This window comes from Leucoraja erinacea, chromosome 38 (assembly GCF_028641065.1).
Source record: "Leucoraja erinacea ecotype New England chromosome 38, Leri_hhj_1, whole genome shotgun sequence".
Classification (NCBI taxonomy): Eukaryota; Metazoa; Chordata; class Chondrichthyes; order Rajiformes; family Rajidae; genus Leucoraja; species Leucoraja erinaceus.
This window is the reverse complement of record NC_073414.1, coordinates 11,088,741-11,114,313: the sequence shown is the minus strand read 5'-3', so window position 1 is coordinate 11,114,313 and position 25,573 is coordinate 11,088,741. Positions and strand designations below refer to the sequence as shown.

The window sequence follows — 25,573 nt, the reverse complement described above, 5'->3', positions numbered from 1 at the left end:
TGTAAATGCCCTCTGCACTCTTTCCAGCTTAACATCATCCTTCCTACAGCAGGGTGAGCAAAAGGGAACACCATACTCTAAATGGGGCCTCACCAACATGTTGTACAACTGTAATATAACATCCCAACTTCTATACCCAATACCCTGACTGATGAAGGCCAATGTACCGAAAGTCTCCTTGACCACTCCATGTACCTGGGAACTATGTGCTCCTCAATCTCACTGCACTACAACACTGCCCAGGGCGCTACCATTCACTGTGAAGGCCCTGCCTGGCTTGAATAAACACCTGGCTTAACACCTCACACTTATCTGCATTAAACTCCATTAGCCATTCCTCAGCCTATTTGCCCAGCTGATCAAGATCCTGCTGTAATTTTTGTTAATCATTCTCACTACCTACGATACCATCTACTTTAGTGCAAACTTATCAATCATGCCTTATATAGAGTCATAGTTATTCAGCATGGAAACAGGCCCTTTGGCCCAACTTGCCCACACCGGCCAACATGACCCAGCTACACTAGTCCCACCTGCCTGCGTTTGGCCCATATCACTCCAAACCTGTCCTATCCATGCACCTGTCCACTGTTTCTTAAATGTTGCAATTGTCCCTGCCTCAACTACCACCTCTGGCAGCTTGTTCCATGCACCCACCATAGTGAAAAAGTCACCCCTCGTATTCCTATTAAATCTTTGCCCTCTGGTCATCGATTCCCCTACTCTGGGCAAGAGGCTCTGTGCATCTACACGATCTATTCCTCTCATGATTTTATACTCTATAAGATCACCCCTCATCCTCCTGCGCTCCAAGGAATAGAGACCCGGTCCTCAACCTCATCCTATTGCTCAGTCCCTTGAGTCCTGGCCACATCTTCGTAAATCTTCTCTGTTTCGACCCGAAACGTAACCCATTTCATCTCTGCAGAGATCCTGCCTGTCCTGCTGAGTTACTTCAGCATTTTGTGTCTACCAGCTTGACAACATCTGTACCCTTTCCAGCTTGACAAAATCTAATTCAAATCCAAATAGTTGATATAATCAAAAATAGCAATTGGCCCAGCACCAATTCCTGAGGCACACAGTCCCCCAGTCTAAAATACAACCTTCCACCATCACCCTTATTTGTTCCATGAAGCCAATTCTCTATCCAGTTGGTTATCGCGGGTTATTGATTGGGGACGATCAGCCATGATCACATTGAATGGCGGTGCAGGCTCGAAGGGCCGAATGGCCTCCTCCTTCACCTATTTTTTATGTTTCTATGTTAGTCTCCCTGGATCCCATGCGATCTACCCTTCCAGAGTAATCAACCATGTGGAACCTTATCAAAAGCCTTGCTTGACCATATAGGCAACATCTATGGCTTGCACTGACAAACCTTTTTGGTTACTTCTTCATAGACTCAGATTCGTAATACACCATCTCTCACAGAAAAAAACATGCTGCCTAACCTAACCGGCCGTCCATCCAAATGCATGTATATCTCATCGCTCAAAATCCTCTCTAGTAACTTGTCTACCACAGATGTTAGGCTCAGTGGTTTATAGTTCCTTTGCTTTTTCTAGCTTAAATAGAGGAACAACATTAGCCACCCTCCATTCTTCCAGCACACTCACCATGTCTAACAATGATTCATGTATCTCACCAGGGCTCCTACAATTTCTTCTTGAGCTTCCCACAGTGCCCTTGGATATATCTAATCTGGCTCAGGAGATTTATTTACCTTCATAATCCTTAAGACGTCCGGCACCTCCTCGACCATAATATGTATTTTTATCAAGACATCTCTATTATTTGCCTCATGTTCCCCTGTCTTTATGTTTTTGAAAATGTTTTCATCACCTTGCATACTGACTTCCAGTCTCTCACTAGACTTGGTCCTGCATTGTATCCCAGGATAACAATTCCCCTCCAGTTCAGGTGCAATCTGTCCATGACGTACAGGTCACCGTTGCCCCAATGGCCCAAAAATCTAAATATTTGGCCTATGCAGCAACTCCTCAGCCATACATTGATTTATCCTATCATACTGCTCCGACCCTCACAAGCACATGAGTAATATGGAGATCACTAACCTGGAGGTCCTGCTTTTTAACCTTTTGCCCAACTCCCTATATTTACTTTGCACGACTTCATCCCTTTTTCTATGTATTTAATTTGTGCCATCATGCACACCAACGTCCGGCTGCTCACCTTCCCCTTGAGAATGTTGTGCAGCCAGTCGGAGACGTCCTGACACCCATCCCGTAGTCTTGATTGCTGCCACAAACTCCCCTTTTGGTCCCCCGAACTCACGTCTCCTCTAGACAATATTCTATAGACAACTACATTGATCTTCAAGTGGTAATTTCCTTTCCCATTACCCTTTTGCTCTTACAATAGAATATCTTTTGGATCTATGCTCCTAAGCTGCCAGATCTATTTCATGTTGCCTTTTGTTACCTCATGTTACCTTGCCATTCCCTTCTAACATGTACTCATACATCTCTTGTGTTCCTCATGTGATACATTTAATTTGAGTTGTTTTTTTCTGACTTCCTGGCCAGAGGCTCAATATCCCTCATCATCCAGAGTTAACCAATCCTGCCGGTCATACTACTCACTCTAACAGGAGCAGGATGCTTCTGAACTCTCCGGATCTCATTTTCAAATGCCTCCCACTTGCCGTAAGTACCTTTACCTACATAAGTGTCTTGCAAACAACTGTTGCAAGTTCTTGTTTGATGACATCAACATCAGCTTTGCCCCAATTTAGGATTTCAAGTTGTGAACCAGTGCTTTATTTTTCCATACTACTTTAAAACAAATAGAATTATGGTCACTGTTCTAAAATGCTCAACCACAATCACTTCTGGTCTCACTAATCCAATAAGGTTTTTTGAAGAGGACATCAAGAGGTTTGATGGCATGAATTGCAGTCGACATTGACTATGTGGGCTTTTGCAAGGCCTTTGACATGGTTTCACAAGGTAGGTTCATCTGGAATGTTAGATCACATGAAAGCCAAGGTGCGCGAGCTATTAGGGTTCGGAATTGGCTTGGAGGAGGGAGTCTAAGGCTGGTTGTAGAACTGTGCCTTTTATGATTTGAGACCAGTGGGGCACTGCAGGGGTCATGCTGGGCCCTTTGTATTTTTCGCTATTTCCGTTAACAATTTGAATGACAGCGTAGGGAATATATTGTTAATAAAATTGCAAATTATACCATAACTGGTGGAAAATTGGACAGTTAAGAAGAATATCTAGGTTTACAACAGGGTATTTCCCTGAAAGTGGAATCTCATGTAGATAGGGTGTTAAAGAAAGCTTTTGGTGTGCTGGCCTATATAAATCAGAGCATTGAGTATAGAAGTTGGGATGTAATGTTAAAATTGTACAAGGCATTGGTGAGGCCAATTCTGAAGTATGGTGTACAATTTTGGTCGCCTAATTATAGGAAGGATGTCAACAAAATAGAGAGAGTACAGAGGAGATTTACTAGAATGTTGCCTGGGTTTCAGTAACTAAGTTACAGAGAAAGGTTGAACAAGTTAGGGCTTTATTCTTTGGAGCGCAGAAGGTTAAGGGGGGACTTGATAGAGGTCTTTAAAATGATGAGAGGAATAGACAGAGTTGACGTGGATAAGCTTTTCCCACTAAGAGTAGGGAAGATTCAAACAAGGGGACATGACTTGAGAATTAAAGGACAGATGTTTAGGGGTAACATGAGGGTGAACTTCTTTACTCAGAGAGTGGTAGCGGTGTGGAATGTGCTTCAAGTGGAAGTGGTGGAGGCAGGTTCGGTCTTATCATTGAAAAATAAATTGGATAGCTATATGGACGGGAAAGGAATGGAGGGTTATGGTCTGAGCGCAGGTATATGGGACTAGGGGAGAATACGTGTTCGGCACGGACTAGAAGGGTCGAGATGGCCTGTTTCCATGCTGTAATATGGTTATATGGTTATGATCCTAGATCAGTTGGAAAGGTGGACCAAGGAATGGCAAAAGGAATTTAACACTGACAAATTGTAGTCTAAATGTTAAACCAGGGCACAGCCTACACAGAATGGTAGGGTCCTAGAGAGTATTGTAGCATGAAGAGGTCTAGGAGTAGAGGTATGATTTCCTGAAAGTGGAGGTTCAGGTGAACAGGGTGGTGAGGATGGCAGTTGGCATGTATGCCCTCCTAAGGTAGGGTACTGAGTACAATAGATGGGGTATCATTATACAGCTGTACAAGTTGTTGTAGAAACCACACTCAGAATACTGTATGCAGTTCAGGTTGCCCACCTAAAGAAAGGATGTCATTACAAATGGGAGTCGTTGGTGCGAGGAGGAGTTACCTGGAGCTGTGAGTATAAAAACAGCGTGGGGCTTGCTTCTACAGAGGCCCGGGGAGCCGTTGGTGCGAGGAGGAGTTACCTGGAGCTGTGAGTATAAAAACAGCGCGGGGCTTGCTTCTACAGAGGCCCGGGGAGCCGTTGGTGCGAGGAGGAGTTACCCAAATCTGCAACGTTCCATCTCACTTCCAGAGAAGGAGTCTGGTGGATGCCTCTGATTGGTGGAAGAGGACCAGAGCAGCTGATTGGCTTGTATCCCGGGTAAGGCTTTATTGTATTCGGATAGGGGGGAGAATGAGGGCCAGGGCAGTTTACTGTTCTGGATGTCAGATGTGGGAGGTCATGGAGTCTGAGTGCCCTCCAGACGTCCACATCTGCGCCAGGTGCGTCGAGATGGGGCTCCTAAGGAACCGTGTTAGGAACCTGGAGCAGCAACTCGATGACCTCTGTTTGCTCAGGAAGAGCGAGGAGGTCAAAGAAAGGAGTTACAGGGAGGTGGTCACTCCAAGACCACGGGAGACAGAAAACTGGGTCACAGTTAGGAAGGGCAATGGGCAGAGGCAGGGACTGGTGAGTACCCCGGTGGCTGTACACCTTGAAAATAAGTACTCATGTTTGAGTAAAGGTGGGGGAGACAGCCTACCTGGGGGCAGCGACAGTGGCTGGGCCTCTGGCACAAAGACCGGTCCTGTTGCTCAGAAGGGTAAGGAACAGAAGAGAAGGGCAATTGCAATAGGGGACTCTATAGTCAGGGGGTCGGATAGGCGATTCTGTGGACGCAGACATTAGACCCGGATGGTAGTTTGCCTCCCTGGTGCCAGGGTCAGGGATGTGTCTGAACGTGTCCAAGAAATCCTGAAATGGGAGGGAGAGGAGCCTGAGGTTGTGGTACATATAGGTACCAACAACATAGGTAAAAAAAGAGAAGAGGTCCTGGAAGAAGAATTTAGGGAGTTAGGTAGAGAGTTAAGGAGAAGGACTGGAAAGGTAACAATCTCAGGATTACTGCCTGTGCCACGCGACAGTGAGAGTAGGAATGGAGCGAGGTGGAGGATAAATGAGTGGATGAGGGACTGGTGCAGTGGGTATGGATTCAAGTTTCTGGATCATTGGGACCTCTTTTGGGGAAGGTGCGACCTGTACAGAAAGGACGGGTTGCACTTGAACTCAAGGGGGACCAATATCCTGGCGGGGAGATTTGCAAAGGCTACTGGGGAGACTTTAAATTAGTATGGTTGGGTGGAGGGACTCAAATTGGGAAAGCTAGCAGTCAGTGTGTGAGGCAGGAGGCAGAGAATGGTAGCACTCTGACCCAAAATGTAGGGGAGAGAGAAGCAAAAGACAATAAATAGAGAAAAAGAGAGGGTGGGTTTCTTAAATGTGTATATTTTAATGCTAGGAGCATTGTAAGAAACGTGGATGAACTTAGAGCCTGGATTGACATCTGGAAGTATGATGTTGTGGCGATCAGTGAAACATGGTTGCAGGAGGGCTGTGATTGGAAACTAAATATTCCAGGAGTTCGTTGCTTCAGGTGTGATAGAATTGGAGGGGCAAGAGGTGGAGGTGTTGCATTGCTTATCAGGGGAGATATTACAGCAGTGCTTTGGCAGGATAGATTAGAGGGCTCGTCTAGGGAGGCTATTTGGGTGGAACTGAGAAATGGGAAAGTGGTAGCAACACTTGTTGGGTCCACTGTTGTTTGTCATGTACATCAATGATCTGGATGATGGTGTGGTAAATTGGATTAGTAAGTATGCAGATGATACGAAGATAGGTGGGGTTGTGGATAATGAAGTAGATTTTCAAAGTCTAAAGAGAGATTTATGCCAGTTGGAAGAGTGGGCTGAAAGATGGCAGATGGAGTTTAATGCTGATAAGTGTGAGGTGCTACATCTTGGCAGGACAAATCAAAATAGGACGTACATGGTAAATGGTAGGGAATTGAAGAATGCGGGTGAACAGAGGGATCTGGGAATAACTGTGCACAGTTCCCTGAAAGTGGAATCTCATGCAGATAGAGTGGTAAAGAAAGCTTTTGGTGTGCTGGCCTTTATAAATCAGAGCATTGAGTATAGAATGTTTAAGAAGGAACTGCAGATGCTGGAGAATCGAAGGTTACATAAAAAAGCTGGAGAAACTCAGCGGGTGCAGCAGCATCTATGGAGCGAAGGAAATAGGCAATGTTTCGGGCCGAAACCCTTCTTCAGACTGGTCTTTAAAATGATGAGAGGGATAAACCGAGTTGACGTGGATAAGCTTTTCCCACTGAGAGTAGGGAAGATTCAAACAAGGGGACATGACTTGAGAATTAAGGGACAGAAGTTTAGGGGTAACATGAGGGGGAACTTCTTTACTCAGAGAGTGGTGGCTGTGTGGAATGAGCTTTCAGTGAAGGTGGTGGAGGCAGGTTTGTTTTTATCATTTAAAAATAAATTGGATAGTTATATGGATGGGAAAGGAATGGAGGGTTATGGTCTGAGCGCAGGTATATGGGACTAGGGGAGAATACGTGTTCGGCACGGACTAGAAGGGTCGAGATGGCTTGTTTCCGTGCTGTAATTGTTATATGGTTATATGGTTACATGTAGGAAAGAACTGTAGATGCTTTTTTAAATTGAAGGTAGACACAAAATGCTGGAGTAACTCAGCGGGACAGGCAGCATCACTATGCTTTTTTAAATTGAAGGTAGACACAAAATGCTGGAGTAACTCAGCGGGACAGGCAGCATCACTAGAGAGGAATGGGTGTTGTTGTTTCGGGTCGAGACCCTTCTTCAGATGTCATTTCGTTGGAATCGGGGCAGTTGAGATTTACCACAATGTTACCAGGCAGTCATTGTATGGAGAGGCTGGAGAGGTGATATTGTCCTATTGTCCATTTTAAAGTGATATTGTCCTTTGGAGCATAGGAGGCTGAGGTGTACAAGATCATGAGGGACATGGATAAAGTGAATAAGAAGGAATTACAGAAGCTGGAAAATCGAAGGTACACAAAAATGCTGGAGAAACTCAGTGGGTGCAGCAGCATCTATGGAGCGAAGGAAATAGGCAACGTTTCGGGCCGAAACCCTTCTTCAGACTGGATAAAGTGAATGCTCATTATCTTTTTCTCAGGGAGAAGGATTCTAAAACTGTAGCGCAGCGGCTTAAGGTGAGTGGGAAGAAAATTAAGAGGGACCTCAGGGGCAACTTTTCTCTCAGAGGATAGTTCATACCTGGAACAACCTGGCTGACAAAGCCACAGATGCGGATACAATTACAACTTTCAAGACATTTGGACAAATTTATGGATAGGAAGGATTTAGAGAGATACAGATCAAGTACGGATAAATGGGACTATCCCAGAATGCCAACTTGATCGGCATGGACAAGTTACCCCTGAGGGCCAGTTTCCAATGCTGTCCGGCTCTATGACTTGTTTTGCGTTGGCTCATTCCCTAATAGGAGGTTGCATGTTGCCACCTCTCTAGTAAGGCCATCTACATATTGCTTCGGAAAACTTTCCTAGACATACCTAATAAATTCTACCCCATCAAATCCCTCAGCACTATGGTAGTCTCCGTCAACATAAGGGAAATTGAGATCAACTATCATTACCAACACATTTCTATTGCAGCCATTTGTGATCCCCCTTCAGATTTTGCTTTAGGGACACAGTGCTCAAAAGTAATACACATCCCATGTAGAAGAATGGAACTCTATGGACTGTTACTTAGTTTCTCCATTAGAATCTTTCGGCCAATATACAGAAAATGCTCAAAATTCAAAACGTTATAAACACCTGTAAGCGCAGCAGGTAGTCGACTGTGCAAATAATGATGTTGATAGTTGTAGTGTTCCCTATTTGAGTTCTCAGGTAATTCTGGAAATCTAAAGGCAAAATACATTTTAATACCTTAGTTTAACATACTCTTGGACATTGTAGGCTTCTTTTAACTTCTTAACGTTTGTTATAATTCTGTGAATGTTTCTTGGACTTTATCACACTGAAAGCAATATATTTTTCTGATCAATGAATGACAAGCCACATTTACAGAATAATTAAACCTTGTCCACAATTTATAACCAATAACATTTGACATGAAACAGCAAATCGAAATATAACCAGATGGATGTGGTGAAATTTGTACATATTCCTCAAGGATATCTTTGTAAGCAGAGACAAGTCATTACTGGCATTTGTCCTTCACAAATTAACTGCATTCCCTATATTGATGCTAACATTTGAAACAAATATCTGAAGAAATTTTGATCAGGATTGAGAAAGAAATTTGATTTAATTAAACATTCTACCTATTGCTGTTTTTCTGCAATTCAAGAACATGAATCAGTCTTTGTTCTCTTAAATTCCCAGTTACATATAATGTTAGAAAATACTGCACACGGAATGTCAAGGATGAAAACTGCCATTCTACACTTGAACTCTGCCATGATTCCAGTCCTTAACCTGGTAGATTATTTCAATCATACATCACTCCTGAACAAGTTTCCCAACATCGTGTGAAATTGCTTATCTTTATATTGAATCATGCTCAATTCAAATCAGCCCCATCACATCACTTCCCATGCAATGATCACTATTCCCATTCCGTCTTTTCACAGAATTTAAAACCCTCAAACCCATCTAGACATCAAAGCAAAATTCCTTATTTTTCTTTGAGTTTACACGAGAATATTTTTTGTACATTCTTCACCTTCTGTCCAATTCTATAATTAAAAAAAGCTTTATGTGTGAAGCAACTCATAATTTAAAAAGTGACATTATGCATGTCCTGCAGAATTCAGTTTTTGTTTAAACTGGACTGCTTATCTTTCAAGAAAGTAAAAAAATTGTTGAATAATTTTATTTCTATCTCACAAATGTATGGCGCTGATCACCCAGTTCGTAAATGTATTTGTAGCATTTGACCCCAGCAACTTTCATTCAAGTAGTACCTTTAGTATAGTTAAATATTCCAAGAAACTTCACAGAGTGTCATCAGAAAATACCACAGAATGAGATGCTAAGGAAGGGCGTCAAAACCATGGTTAATAGAGTAGATTTTGAAGGAGTGTCTAAAGGAGGTGGGAGAGGGACAGAGATGGGAGGGAACGATTGGGTATTAGGATTTTGGCAAGTAAAAATTGTAGTGTTGGCATGGACTCATATTGTGCCAGATTTTGAGAACCGGCTCTGATATTATTCCATTCTTCGTTTGGATAAGCAGCCAGGCACACCCCTCAAACATGTGAAATATTACCATGTTGGGAGGGCACATGCAGACACCTCCATAAATCTTGTTGGGAAATAAATAGAAGCCCCAGAAAATGTTGAACAAATATATTTATGGCCAGGCAGGACAGTTGTGCTGGGGCTGCCATATTGCCAGGGGCTTGGAAGAGGTGGAATTTGTTCATTCTGTCCCGGTAAGTTTTCTGAAGCAATGCGCAGAAGAAGCAACACTGAACCTCTTGTTAATAAATGAGAGCAAGTTAGTGAAGTGTCATTAGGGAGCCGGAGATAGCAGGGGACCGCGGGTAAAAGGAGTTGGAGAAATTGAGTGAAATCCAGGTTAGCCGGGAAGTGGTGTTGGGTAAATTGAATGGATTAAAGGTCGATAAATCCCCAGGGCCAGATAGGCTGCATCCCAGAGTACTTAAGGAAGTAGCTCCAGAAATAGTGGATGCATTAGTAATAATCTTTCAAAACTCTTTAGATTCTGGAGTAGTTCCTGAAGATTGGCGGGTAGCAAACATAACCCCACTTTTTAAGAAGGGAGGGAGAGAGAAAACGGGGAATTACAGACCAGGTAGTCTAACATCGGTAGTGGGGAAACTGCTAGAGTCAGTTATTAAAGATGGGATAGCAGCACATTTGGAAAGTGGTGAAATCATTGGACAAAGTCAGCATGGATTTACGAAAGGTAAATCATGTCTGACGAATCTTATAGAATTTTTCGAGGATGTAACTAGTAGCGTGGATAGGGGAGAACCAGTGGATGTGGTGTATCTGGACTTCCAGAAGGCTTTCGACAAGGTCCCACATAAGAGATTAGTATATAAACTTAAAGTACACGGCATTGGGGGTTCAGTGTTCATGTGGATAGAGAACTGGCTGGCAAACAGGAAGCAAAGAGTAGGAGTAAACGGGTCCTTTTCACAATGGCAGGCAGTGACTAGTGGGGTACCGCAAGGCTCAGTGCTGTTATTAATGATATTATTAATGATCTGGATGAGGGAATTGAAGGCAATATCTCCAAGTTTGCGGATGACACTAAGCTGGGGGGCAGTGTTAACTGTGAGGAGGATGGTAGGAGACTGCAAGGTGACTTGGATAGGCTGGGTGAGTGGGCAAATGTTTGGCAGATGCAGTATAATGTGGATAAATGTGAGGTTATCTATTTTGGTGGCAAAAACAGGAAAGCAGACTATTATCTAAATGGTGGCCGACTAGGAAAAGGGGAGATGCAGCGAGACCTGGGTGTCATGGTACACCAGTCATTGAAAGTAGGCATGCAGGTGCAGCAGGCAATGAAGAAAGCGAATGGTATGTTAGCTTTCATAGCAAAAGGATTTGAGTATAGGAGCAGGGAGGTTCTACTGCAGTTGTACAGGGTCTTGGTGAGACCACACCTGGAGTATTGCGTACAGTTTTGGTCTCCAAATCTGAGGAAGGACATTATTGCCATAGAGGGAGTGCAGAGAAGGTTCACCAGACTGATTCCTGAGATGTCAGGACTGTCTTATGAAGAAAGACTGGATAGACTGAGAGTGGTGAATCTCTGGAACTCTCTGCCGCAGAGGCCAGTTCATTGGCTATATTTAAGAGGGAGTTAGATGTGGCTCTTGTGGCTAAGGGGATCAGAGGATATGGAGAGAAGGCAGGTACGGGATACTGAGTTGGATGATCAGCCAGGATCATATTGAATGGCGTGCAGGCTCGAAGGGCCGAATGGCCTACTCCTGCACCTAATTTCTATGTTTCTATATTGGCACTGGTGACCATATTTTATTAGTTTTTAAATAGTTATGGAAAAGAATAGGACTAGTGCATTGAGGCAAGGTTAAGATAACTTGCTAAGTGTGATTGGGGGAGGTTGTTTGCAGGTGATGGCAAGTGGGAGGTTTTTAAAAGTAAGATGGGAATAATTCAGGACCAACATGTTCTAGTTAGAGTGAAGGGCAAGGCTGTCAGGATTACAGAACCCTGGTTGATGAGAGATTTTGACGATCTGGTCAGGAAAATGAAGGAGATGTACGTCAGGTAAAGATGGCTGGAATCAAGGAAATCCTGAGAAGCTGGGTCGAAAGATTCAATCACATAGTATGATGGATAAGTTACAAGTTAATCTCCTCTGCGATGCAGCTGGCATTGTTAGTAAATTAGCTGATGACACCAAAATGTGATGTATGGTGAAGAAAGTCTTCTAAGATTTTCTAGGGAGAGGTTGGGCAGACTGGGACTTTATTCCATGGAGTGGAAGAGACTATGCGTTGAGAAGTGTACAAAATCATGACGGGGAACGCAGTCTTTTTTATCCCATGGTTGTGAATCTAGAACTTGAAGGTTTAGGTTTAAGGTAAGAGAGGAAAGTTTTAATAGGAAGCTGAGGGGCAAAGATTTCAAACAGAATGTGTATGGAACAAGCTGCCAGAGGAAATGGTTGGAGCAGGTTCTATAACACCATTTAAAAAACATTTGGACAGATATGTGAATAGGAACGTTTTAGAGGGGCATGTATCAAACAAAGGCAAGTAGGACTATCTGATATGGGCATCTTGGGCAGCATGGATGCTGCATAGAAGGACCTGTTGCCGTGCAATGTGATTTGATGCCTAGACACGATAATGACATTTTAGTGGGATTTAGACAGGCACTCGAACATTCTGGGAATGGAAGAATATGGATTGTGTACAGGCAGGTTTACATTGGTATTGTGGTCTGCACAAGCATTGTGTGCATTAGGGCCTATTGCTGTGCTGTTCTGTTCTCTTTTCTTTATAAATAAAATATGTTTTAAAATCAGAAAAAGTGAACTTGTCCTCAAAAAATCAACCTTAATCATTGGTTTAGATGCAAGGAAGAAATGCTTAATTTAGCATGTAAAACTTAATGATGAAAGAATGTGATGATGAGTAAGCAAAAAATATTGTTTACCGTTATTGTGTCCCTCACAAAGCAACTGCAGGAACCTGAACAGATCTTGAGTAAATTCATCGTCTGACATCACCTTCTCACCTACATGGAAAGGCAAGTCATTATTCTGCAGCAGAAACATACACTTGAGAATGGTGTGCAAGGAATTATCATCTCTTTTAAGAAAACCAATGTTAGTAATGAAATCGTGCAGAGAATCATAATGGCTTCAGAAAGGTGACTACAATGTTGAAATGAAACTTTCCTACCCACACTGGAAAATCCATGTACATTTCTTTCAACTGAGATTTTCTCAAACTGTTACTTTTGCAAAGGAGCTAATTGCAAAAGAGAGTCATATGAAGAGAAAACATCAATTCAAACTATAAACATAAACGGTGGAGATGCTGGAATTACCAGCAACTTCGGAGAAGGAATGGTGGAAGGTTTAGAAAAATGTTACACAGATTGGGAGAACTGTGATGAAAATTCTCCCCGTCATACTCTATTTCCATATACCTTCATTTAAAGTTGGTACAGTGACTTACTGGGTTAGCATAGTGAAAAATGGTCAATTATCCTCAGCTGAAAATTCTGTAGTTTTGGCACAAGGATACTGACTGTAGATTTTGAAGCAGTCCAGGAGATGAACATGGATTCAATTGCATTAAAATAATGCCTCAGGAGGAGATTAAGTCGTGGACAAACAGGCAGCTGATTGTACTTTTGAATGATAGGAATGGGAGCGAGGAAATCCAAGAGAGCGAAGATTGGATGTAAAGTTAGGGAAGGATATTGTGGATGAAGTTAGGAGATGGGTTTCATTTAGTTTATTGTCACATATGCCGAGGTACAGTGAAAAGCTTTTTGTTGTGTGCTATCCAGTCAGTCGAAAGATTATACATGATAACAATCAAGCTGTGCATGGTATATCAATGCAGGAAAAGGGGAATAGCGTTTAGTGCAAGATAAACTCCAAGGGCTTCATTTCTATGTCTCCAATGTGGTAGACAGCTCTCTAGTTGGTGATAGGATGGTTCAGTTGCCTGATAACAGCTGGGAAGAAACTATCCGTGATTGGATGGGAAAAGGGAGAAGAGGGATTATCCTGCGTGAAGGCACACTCTTGATTATGCTGGTGGCCTTGCCGAGGCAACGTGGAGCGTAGATGGAAGTACAGTGCAGATTGAATCATTGGAAGGAAGGGTGGTTTGCATGATGGTCTGGGCAGTGTCCACAATTCTCTGCAATTTCTTGCGGTCATGGATGGAGCTGTTCCCAAACAATGCTGTGATGCATCCCAATTAAAATGCTTTCTACTGTGCATCTGTAGAAGTTGCGAGAGTTGTTGGGGACATACCGAACGTCCTAATTGGCCTAAGGAAGTTATGTCCCCAAGAACTCTCACAAACATTTACAGATACATCTTAGAAAGCATTTTTTCAGGACGCATCATAGCGTGGGGCATGTGCAAATAAAATATATGTGGAAGAGCAAAGCCTTAGGGTTATTTTCCCTAAGGTGCAGCTGATCAATGCCACTCGCTGCCCTATGGCAAATCAGTCATTCAATGGGAACTCAAGTGGATGATGAGTTCCCTTTATTTGCATGAAAGTACTCAACACTTTCTTCAAGGGTATTCTTTGCCCTTATTCTATGTGTACTTGTGATAAGATAGCACACATCCATTTGCTAGCTATTGAATTGAAGATTTAAGTAGTTTTAAAGCACCAAAAGGCCAGGTGCTAACCGGGCCTCGTTTTCAGGCACTTGCTTGATTCCTGATTTCTGCAAGATTAGTTGATCTCAGCATAGATGGAGATGTAGTGTCTTAAATGAAACTGATGTGGAGATACACATTTGCTGGGGTTCCTGCTGCTGCTCTTCAATGCAATTATGCATACAGAGATGATGTGTTTGGTCCCAACAATAGGTCTTAGCTGACAATTAACAATTTGTCTTGGCTACTATTAACCTCTCAACTACTTTTCTCATGATTAACATAGGTGTTGTCAGACTCTTTTGTTTCTATTGCAATTATGTAGTAATAACATTCTGGAATCACCAAAACTTGAACTGACCAGGTTGGCTACTTTTGTAGTAAGTTAAATGTAGAACTGATCATGCGCTCAGTCCACTGGTGAATGCACATTTCCTTGATTTCCAATCAGATGCTACCTTATAATCCAAAACTGTTTGCCTTGAAAACATGACTGTCCTGATAAATCAACTATTAATATTAAGATTAAGATCACACAGGTCGGGTGAGTTTAATTACTTTCAACAAAAGCAGTTGGTGGGGAAAGGTTCACAGATGTAAGTTTTGAGGGGTCTGAAGAAGTTGGGAGGGGGGGGGGGGGGGGGGGGGGGGGGCCGGGAGGGGGGGAGTAAGTCAAAATCTCAACCACAAATATGTACACTTGTTATCTGGCACAATTGTTCAAATGTTAACCATGTTCATACCTCAACAGCAACCACTGAATTAGTACAATGTTTAGAAACACACTAGGACGGAAATGTATGAAGGCAGGTGTGCTATTTGTAGATATATACTAGACCAACTGCAGACCCGTTGGGTCTGCTCCCCAAATGCACCTGTTCCCTACCCGTAGCCCCCATGGGAGGCGTGGTCCTCCAACTCAAGCCGTTCCCCAACGTTAGATTCCAGCGCTCTCCTTGCCTTTCTCAGCAGTGATCTTTTAAAAAAGATTCAAATTGCACCTGCCCTGCGTGTTGCAATAGCAAATCGCCCTCCCCCCTCAAGCTATTGTGACGTCATCATTTGAAGGTGATCTCTGCCTCAAGAGGAAAAATGTGAATCAGAATATGTAAAAATCTTGGGAAAGTTGGCATTTTTAAAGCTTTAATCGCAAATAACGTGTCAAATATAGGATTGAAATCTTAACTGCTTGATTTTAAAAAAAATTAATCAGTAATAAGTCGAGAAATAAAACATAAAATGGTCAGTGAAAGTGACATCGGCCTCGAGGGGAAAAATGTGAATCAGAATATGTAACAATATTGTGAAATATGGCATTTTTAAGCCTTTAATCTAGGATGAAATCTTCATTCAGGCTGGTCTCTGCTAACTGAACCATTGTGACATCATCATTTGAAGCTGGTGGTTTTAATTTCAAAGTCTTTTCATGGTTTTAAACTTTAATCAGAAATAAGTCGAGAAATAAAGCATGAAATGTTCAGATAAGGTGATTCCCAGTCTCAACGGGTAAAATGTCAACCGGAATATGTAAAAATGTCATCGTTACCACGTAATTTTTTCGCAAAGATGTAAAGACAACCCAATATACACACACTAATATAGATATATCTACTATTTAAAGTCTCATCTTGTTTCTATATGTGTGTGTGTGTGTGTGTGTGTGTGTGTGTGTGTGATTGTGATCGTATCTACGCCAAAATGGTATGTCAGCACAACATTTTTTTCAGAACCTTGCTCAGCTTTTTCCCGTCATCGCCCTTTTCAAGTTTCCTTCAGATTTTATGTTATAATTCACGTTATTGCTATTTAAAGGTCTAAAAAAGCCAACTTTAAAAAGGTTTTTACAGTTAAATCCTTGCAGCCCCAGCTGACAACAAACGTTCAAACAAAGTTGCAATCCAGGAACACTCTGTGCTTCCACCAAGTTTTCACCTGAATGGAATCTCACAGTCCCCTGACATTGGCAACAATGTTGCCATCATAGAACACTTACTCCTGCCAGCACAGGAAGGGGTGGGGCCAGGGGAAGTGGAATTGGATTTTTTTTTTAAGTCCAGTGCTGGGGAAGGCAAGGGAGTGGTGTAATCGTACATTGGGGAACTGGTTGCATTTGAGGACCAGGCCACCCGTGAGGCTACGGGTGAGTGGTGGAATATTGCGTTGGGGGACCAGGCCTCCCGTCTGACAGGGTCCCACTTGGTCTAGTATAATATTAAAAGTCTTGTCTTGTTTCTATATATATATATATATGTGTGTGTGGCTGATTGAGAATGTATCTATGTCAAAACGGTACATGGCAGCGCTAAACATTTTGCAGAACCTTACTCTGCTTTTTCCCTGTCGTCGATCTTGTCAAGTTACCTTCAGGTTTGATGTTATATTCCACAAGTTATTGAAATTTAAATGTTTAAAAAAGCCAATTTTGAGAATAATAATTGACGAGACTTTTCTGGCAGCTTCCAGTGATATCACAATTGCTACATTGTTGCAATCGCGGCACCCATCAGTCCAGTACCCTTTAAAAAAAATCCTGGGAGCATGGAGGGAGGGTTTTAAAGTCACAGTACACTGAATTTTGAATAAGGTGAACTGAGCAGCCCCTGCGCAGTTGGGGGCTATGGGTGAGTGCTGGCATCTTGCTTTGTGGGGAACGGGTTGCATTGGGGAAATGTGTGAGTGGTGTGCAATATTGCCTTGGTGAACAGGTTGCGTTGGGGGACCAGGCCTCCCGTTTGGGAAACGGGTGAGTGGTGGAATATTGCCTTGGGGATTGGGTTGCGTTGGGGGATCAATTGTTTCCAAGTTCCTATCTAATGCCATCAAATTTTGTCTTGCCTTGTGGAACAGTCCTATTTTTCACCACAACTATTTAAAAACTAATAGAATTATGGTCACTGGTCCCAAAGTGCTCCCCTTACAACACAGAAGGACTCCTTGGTGTCAGTTCTATAACAGTCTGCAGACCCCTATCGTTCATTGTGGAAGTCCTACCCCGTTCTAACCTCCTGAAATGCAACACCTTACATTTAGCAGAATTAAACTCCATTTGCCATTCTTCAACCCATTTGAGCAACTTCTGCAAACTTACTAACCATGCGTTGCACACAGTCATCCATTTTGTTTATATAGATGACTAGCAATAATAGGTCCAGCACCACTGTTGAGGCATACCCTAGTCATGAGCCTTCAGTCCGAAAAATATCCTTCCAGCATCACCCTCAGCTTCCTATCATAGGGCCAATTGTATCTCAAATTAGTCAGCTCTACCTGGATCCCATATGATCCAACCTTACAAAGTAACCTATCATGCAGAACTTTATCAAAGTCCTTGCTGAAGGTCTTGTAGACTATGTCTACTACAATGTCATTGTGATGTTATTCATCAACCCTGAACCATTATAATGTGCTTCTGGAAGGTAATTCCTTTCAAATTAATTCTCTATGCTTTATAAAGTCATCACTCCTCAGAAGAAACTGGTCAGCTGTTGTGGTCTTTACTGGGAAGTTGTTTGTAATTTCAGTATGGACAAGGCTTTCAGAGGTTATTTCAAATGAAATTACTGCAGATGAGGCAAGAGTGAGAGGCACATAGTAATGTCACAGCATGAATCCTGGTATCTGAACATCATAAGCAACTGGTGTCGGAGTGGCCTCTCATTTCCACAATTACATCCCTTGCCTGGGTTGAAATCTGTGAAGAGAATCTGCAAGTACTCAAAAAGGTCCTAACATCTCGAGGGATTATTTCTTCACTGCATCTGTCAACACCCTTCTCCTATGCCACCAGCTGTACCTTTTCGTCCATCACATTATATGTGATTTCAATGTCTAAATCACTGATGCAGAGACATTGAAATAACATATGAGATGATGATGGGCATGAAGACGAGCACGGAGTTTTTTGTGGGATCTATTCAACACCGTACAACATTCCCACCCCTCACATGGGCGGATGTTAACAATAGATCATGGTACAGCCTTTTACCATATCTTTTTTCCCAAAATGAAACCAAGTAGTAATACGAAACACACAAAAACAGCATTGATAAATCTTGTTCATAATATTTATAAGATATATAAAATTAAAACGGCCACTCTGTCATTGTGTATTTTGTCAGACTAACTGCTTCATTCTGGTGCCAAATAGATCTCATGATGGTTGGAGCTGGTATGTGAGGAACAAGGCAACAAAAAGTGAAACAAAATGCATGGATTGTCAAATACGAGAGTTTTTGGAGGAAGGTTGGTTTATTCTCCTTCCAATCTCCTGCTCAAACTGTATTGTGGTTAATGTGGTTCATTTTGCTGTTTCTTGCTTTACTGAGTCCTATTGGCAAGTAGAAATGTGCAGACATTTCACGATGATGGGTTATCTTCGAAAATGCAGGGAATAGTCCAGAAATATGGGGTACAAAAATGTAATTTATTAAGATTTATTTGTATTGTCACTTCAGGAAGCCTATTGAGTGTACATTTTGCTTCTATCAGTTACCAACACAGAATACATAAACCTGTGCTGGAAACTGCTGGCAAATGGAAGTCATCCAGAAATCTCTCTGTTTGGTGCAATGGATGATTAAATAGTTTACTGCAAAATAATTATGCTGATTGAAAATGGATTTAAGGAAGTGGATTGTCAACTGTAATGAATGGGCTAATTCATTTTCTATATTTGTCAGCTACTGGACAAAAATACACAAAAGGGATACATGCACTGATGGAATGTTCTTGATTATTCTATTCATGATTTGAAACTCAGACACAGCAGCACAACAGGGATTTTTTTGTGCTGGCTAAATTCTTTATTGACTATCTTTATGTTGAACATGTGATACAAATTCACTTTCTTCCAACATAAACGTGTTTTTTAGAAGATATCTTTACTTTGGTCAAGCCTGTGGTTTGTTTAGTTTTTAAAATAGTAAAATGTCAGGGTCAACTGTGTGAAATATCAGTAACAAGGAAGTAATGCAGATGCACTGACTGACCCAAGTTCAACATTTATACTAACTAATGGAATTAAAATGTATTTGATCTGCCCTGACTGGACTTAAGTGAAAATTTAGCTCAATATTTCTCAACAATATACATGAGGAAACCGAGTAGCCACTCAAAATGAATGGAGATGAATTAATTACAGACAGTATTAATTGTGATTATATGAGAAAGTATCTATGCTATGGAAGAAGGTATAAGTAGATGAGTGAGTTCAAATAATAAAAACACACAATGCAACAATCCTTTTACTGGCAATGCTCATCAACATACCAGAACCGTTTTGTTTGCCTTCTGAAAAATAGATTAACCAATAGGGGGATTAAACACAATTAACTATTGTACTTTTAGTACACATCAAATCATTTAAAGTCATTGCCTTCTCACAAATGCTTAAAAAAATCACGCCATTAATTTTAAAGCATACACACATTCTGCGGATGTTAAGTATTCAACTCACACGAGAAACCCTCACCTGTAAATGCACTGGGTCTTGAGAATGTTCAGTATTATAAGATGTATCAAGCAAAATCAGACAATCTTTCAAAGTATTATTGAACATGCATTGCAGATTTTAATTAACCAAAAAAAGCAACTATCTGATCAAAACAATACAATGGAGATTTGAAAATATCAAAATAAATTATTTTTTCATATTTGTTTCTTTTAGACAATTTTAGTTTTAGAATTCCACGTTAATTGGTGTAATTTTACGCTGCCACAGAATCCTGCCTTGCTCTTCAGGGATGTGATGATTGTGATTCCTTCCTTAAATTTGAATGTGTGTTCCAGAAAGAAGGTCTGTGGTTTTTCATTTAGAAATAGTTCATATAAAATGTCACAAACCAATGGCAGCACAGTGACACAGCTGGTAGAGATGCTGTTTCTCAGCGCCATAGACCCGGGTTTGTTCTTGCCCTTGGGTTCTGTCTGGGTGGTGTTTGCATGTTATCCCTGTGACCGTGTGGATTTCCTCCAGGTGCTCCAGTTTCTACCCACATCCCAAAGACATGTGTAAATCGCCCGAGTGTGTAAGGAGTAAATTACATAGAACCAGTGTGAATGGATTATCAATAGTTGCCGTGAAATTCATGGGCCGAAGGGACTGCTTCCAAGCTGTATCTCTAAACTAACTGAAACTAATCAAAAATAGTATTGTGAATCAGACTGTTAAGATTCTTTGCTGTTGTAATTTTGTAATTCTTATTACTTATAAGCAGCATACACGTAATCTTGCATAAATAATGCCATAAATTCAGGTTCAGATTACATTGTGTTGTTTAGTTATGTCTTGACTTTACTCCCAAAAGATTTTTAGCTGGAGAAGGTAGACAAAAATGCTGGAGAAACTCAGTGGGTGCGGCAGCATCTATGGAGCAAAATAATTTATCCCTTTGCTCCATAGATGCTGCATCACCCGCTGAGTTTCTCCAGCGTTTTTGTCTACCTTCGATTTTCCAGTATCTGCAGTTCATTCTTAAACATTTAGGTGGAGAAGAGCTTGTTCTGATGAATATGTAAAAGGCCTGATTCCATAATCCTCACTGACATATTGGAAAATGTATTTGTGGGGTTATTGAGAGAGTTCCCAACACAGTGCATGCTATCTATCGATTCCAAAATATATTCTGCAATTTGGAATTGTATGTTTAAATAATTTGTTACATTTTCATATTGTGACTGGAGGAAAGTTGTGTCCCCCCTGAAATATACGAGGTGTGTGTCTTATCTCTTTGCTTTAATATTTCATTAGAAAATGTGTATCCACTATGCCAGGGAAAGAAATACCATGGGCTCTCAACATGTACTATTTAATTTGTTTGCTATTTATACAATAGAATCAAGAATCTGAGAACAAGTCCACTCAACTGTTCTCTCAGCTGAAGACAGCTTGCAAGAGTTTCATTTAAAGAGTTTCATTTTTTAGTGTGTAGAGTAAAACAATTTTCAACTAACCAGAAAGGAATAGTCTGAAGAATATTGTGGCATGATCACTACATGGCAAATTGAGTTTAATGTATTTCCTCGTATGTGTACTTTTAAACAACCAATTCAGAAAGAGCAAATCAACTTTGAGGCTAAAGATTTTCAAATCTCAGAGCATCTGAACTGCGTAGATTTATTAAGCAAAGGGACAGGGATCAGATGCTGTTTTGTTGGTTTTGACCTGCACAGAAATCATATGAAAAAAACCCAAGATAAAAGCTAAACAATGATTTACCACGTTCACGTTTGATGACTGTAGATGAGAGAAAAGTGAAAAAGAAAAAAAGGACGAAAATGAGTTAAAAATAGGAAACTGAAATACAATCACAATAATTCAGTAAATATTATTGAACAAAAATCAACTCAAGAAATTATAAACTAGAAAATGTTGTACAGTTAATTGATCTTCTACAAAGTTAAAAAAGGAAGTAAACAAAATAAACTCTGGAAATAATATTAGGATATTAGGTCTTGAGATGAGATCGGCAGATAGCCCAGTACAGCAATATGTTTAGGATATCAAGGAGAAGGCCTAATTATTTCTTCGCATATTTCTAACGATTCAAGCTTGTAATTTCCTTATTTCAAAACTCACCATAATGAATGGCTACTTACTGGTTCCCTCTTCTGTGACCATTCCTAGGCCTTCAGCCTTATTCTGTCTTTCAAATGCGTTGAGATCCAGAACACTGTTAAGAAATTGTTAAAATGTTAAAAAAAAAAAGATTTCATTATGCCTGGAGCTTAGCATTTGAAATTCTCCTGCGCTGCGGCGGTTACATTTTTCCTTTTATTTCAGTGGAGACAATAGTTATGAGAATAATCTTAGATTAATATTTGAAGTTACAATTTGATTTATCAAGTTAAGAATTTTTTCTCATAAACAGAATGTAATTCTATTATAAAGGTACTATAGTGATGCCACAATATTTTTTATTTTGTAACTTTTTAGACATGGCAATATTTCTAAAATAGTGAGTATTGTAAGTTAAATTAATAAAGTTTGGCAAAACTAATTTCCTTTAAAACCTCCTGTTATCTTCTATTTGGCAATCTGTGCCTTGGTGCTTAAACGCAGTAACTACAGCAAAGCTCATGTCATTCGATGGGGAATGCAGAAGGGAAAATGACTTTGAGCAGATCTGGCAATAAAAGCTCCAGATCTGGAATGTATCATTTTGGCATAGTAGCAGCAATCAGGCCGAATTACTTGCAATCAAAGGCAAGAGTACTGACAGAGCAGCAGCTACAGGATCTGAGATACTGTCACATTAAAAACAGAGCCTCTCTTGTCCCTTGACCAACAGATCAGCAGTGCTGAGTTGGAAGGAACTGCAGATGCTGGTTTAAATCGAAGATAGACACAGAATGCTGCAGTAACTCATCTCTGGAGAGGATTGGCTGACATTTTGGGTCGAGACCCTACTTCAGACAGTGCTGTGCGGTTTGGACTGCTACTCTGCAAATACCTTTCAACAAGGTAAACAATTGTCTCAATTGTAAACAATTGTCTCTTACTTTGACAAGCATCAAAGTAAGAGACAATTCTCAGCCTCCACATCAGCATCAGTTGGGCACCTTCCTCTTATGTTGGACATGAATTAAGACCTGAGGCATCAGATGCTGCAACGTATTTGGGTCTGAAGAGCGTCAATGAAGTGGCCCATCACTTTTTTAGAGATTATTGCTGGGTAACTCCTTGTTATTTGATGTTGTCACAGGCATTGTGGTAGGCCAGACAGACATTTTATGCAGCATACCCATCAATTATTTTGCTGGAGGTGGCCTCATCAAGATCCTCACCAAAGTCCTGCAGACCAAAACTCATGCGCAACTTTTACTTTTGGTAATCTGGCTCTTGTATTAACGGCCCTGATGCCTAAAGTTGTATTTTTCTTCTTGATTCCATCTTTAAGCTAACCTAAAAATCACTGAAAGTTTTAGGAGCTGAGAAGAATGCTGCAGGTAATAATAATTTGACTAAATCATGCCTGCCTGTAGAAGCCTAGTTTTAGGTGGTTCCACAATTCTGACAAGATGCCACAGGATCTTACTTGATTAAATCTTCTCAATTCCAGTTGGTACAAACCTAGGCTGTCCAACCGTTCCTCTTAAAATAACCCACGCATTCCAGATCAATCTCGTTAATGGTCCTGAACTGCTTACAATACAATTACAAAGACTTTGGGCGGGAGCAGCCAATACTCAAAACGTGTCTTAGTCTACAAAAGACATGCTAATGGCCCCTCAACATCTTCTAAACTTAGCTGTGCATCAGGTAGGTGTGTTCAGTTGTGGCACTCCCATCGTTAGGTCAAAAAGTTGCAGATTCAAATTCCACTCTTAACACTTAATTTGCAATGATCTAGTGCAATGATAGTCCGCTCACAAAAGGATGACACCCTTCTCCCCAGACTCCCTTCCATGGCCATCGTAATTATCCCCCAAACATCACCAAAAACAGTGCCTGCTTATTATCGTTTTACAATGTTTTGAAATTTACAATGTTAAAAGGTTATTCTATAACATGTGTTTCCATAACGTTAATTGCATATTATGTAAGTTTGTATTTGTATTACACAGGCAGCATTGGTTAAAACCCAATTTTGATCCTGTTTTGGAAATTAACAAGCAGAAAAAAAGGTGCCTTGATTAAAAAAAAACTCCAGAGAAAAGGATACTGTTTCCATAGTCTCTTAAGAATACAGCTGCTATTTTCACCGCTGCTGGCTATTGAAATTGAAGTGATCTTTTTTATGGACACTTATGCAACAATACTCTATTAAACATTGTAACATACAGCCTTTAGTATTCTGGCAGGATTGTCTATTCTCCTATCTTGTTTGTGTGCTTTGCTGAATCCCTCAGGAAGTATGAGAGCATAAGAGTGGTGACATTGCCAGGCAGTGGGGGCACTCAGGCCAAAACTGCCCTGTACATGGAAGATGGTGTGGTCTTTTGTTCGGATGCACAGTCGGTCCACAGATTGATCAGCATTGACGACCAATTTGAATTGGCATCGGGAGTGAGACCATGCTCTTCGGCAACTGGCCCAACCGATCTACCGCCCCCTTCACCATCAGGTCTGATCACCTTAAGGCGTTGGCATTCTGGTTTGCAGGCGCCGGGGTGTGCAACAAGAATTGGCTGGAGTAGATAGCCAAGGTCAAGCAAAATGTGGGACTATGGAAACGGTGCACCAAGATAACCATGAAAAATGTGGTAATCTCGGGGCTGCTGGTGCGGCCCATCCCCCTGCACAATTTCTGTTTAGTTAATATATATATATTTTTCCGAATAAAGTTTATTTTTGGAATTTGCAGCGTTTAGTATATTGAACTTGAGTAATAAAAAAAACTTAGAGCTATTAAAAACTTTTATTTTTATAAATCCGATGTAAAAATTGCAATTCTTATTACCATTCTGAATCCCTCTGGGCCCTAACCCCCATTTCCTGATTGCCACAATTTTTAATTAACTTCATATATATAACACTGTTCTTATGGGCCTGTCCCACTTAGGCGATTTTTCAGTGGACTGCCGGCGACTGTCAAGTTGCCGGCAGTTGCCAGAAAAACCGGCAACTGGAACGGTGACCGTCAGAGTGGAACAGACACACAAACACATTGCTTCCTTCACCAGCCTGTGTGAATTTTTTAGACAGCGCTCCCCCCGCTTGCCCCGTCTAAAAAATTCACACGGTGCAAAGCCAAGGTGATAGACACACACAGCGATGAACAGGAAGGTTGGCGCTGTAATTAAGACGGCTAAAGCACAGTGTAACTGCTGCTTACATTTTTTTCCCAGTGAGCCAATGAAATTTACTGGTCAGCACCGGCTACAACCTACGATAACCTCCGAGAACCTTCGACCTCCTGACAACCCACTAGGACCTCCTGGCGACCACCTGCGGCTCGAGAATTCTCGCTACTCTCCATGGCGGCTTCATTCTGGTTGCTGCTAATTTTTCAACATGTTGAAAAATTCACGGCGACCATAATAAGGCCGCAACTAGTTCCCAGAATGCGAGAACTCCTCACGACCATGAAGGCGACTCACTGGCAACCACCTGTGAACATGTGGCGACTGCAGTTGCCTAAAAAGTCTCCTAAGTGGGACAGGCCCATTAGGAATTCAACTATCGCGTTGTAGCAGCCTACTGTACGCTCACTTATTTCCTGCAGTGCAGTATAGTAAATTATAAAGCATCTTTGCTGAGGAAATGGTGTATGTTATTGCTGATTGTCCACTATAACCAAGAAAGGTATTATTATTGTATGTAGTTGAAGCAAAGAACTGCAGATGATGGTTAATACCCAAAAGAGACACAAAGTGTGGGAGTAACTCGGTGGTTCAGGCAGCATTGCTGGAGAACATCGCTGGAGGTGACGTTGGGAGCCTTCTTCAGACTGATTCAGTCTGCTGAGTTA

General features: G+C 41.3%; 1 protein-coding gene across 5 annotated transcripts in view; it reads right to left on the bottom strand.

The window, feature by feature from the left end:
* Nucleotides 1-25,573, bottom strand: part of LOC129714278 (ryanodine receptor 1-like) — a 525,269-nt gene that overhangs the window by 64,732 nt on the left and 434,964 nt on the right. For 2 of the 5 annotated variants that reach the window (XM_055663830.1, XM_055663831.1), the window contains 5 exons: nucleotides 21,759-21,832; nucleotides 21,379-21,396; nucleotides 19,431-19,451; nucleotides 12,464-12,544; nucleotides 8,108-8,196 (listed from right to left, as the gene is read on the bottom strand). In XM_055663830.1, the coding sequence (XP_055519805.1) occupies nucleotides 8,108-8,196; nucleotides 12,464-12,544; nucleotides 19,431-19,451; nucleotides 21,379-21,396; nucleotides 21,759-21,832 (283 nt within the window). The remainder of the gene's footprint in view (nucleotides 1-8,107; nucleotides 8,197-12,463; nucleotides 12,545-19,430; nucleotides 19,452-21,378; nucleotides 21,397-21,758; nucleotides 21,833-25,573) is intronic. The other 3 variants (XM_055663832.1, XM_055663833.1, XM_055663834.1) reach the window with 2 other exon arrangements.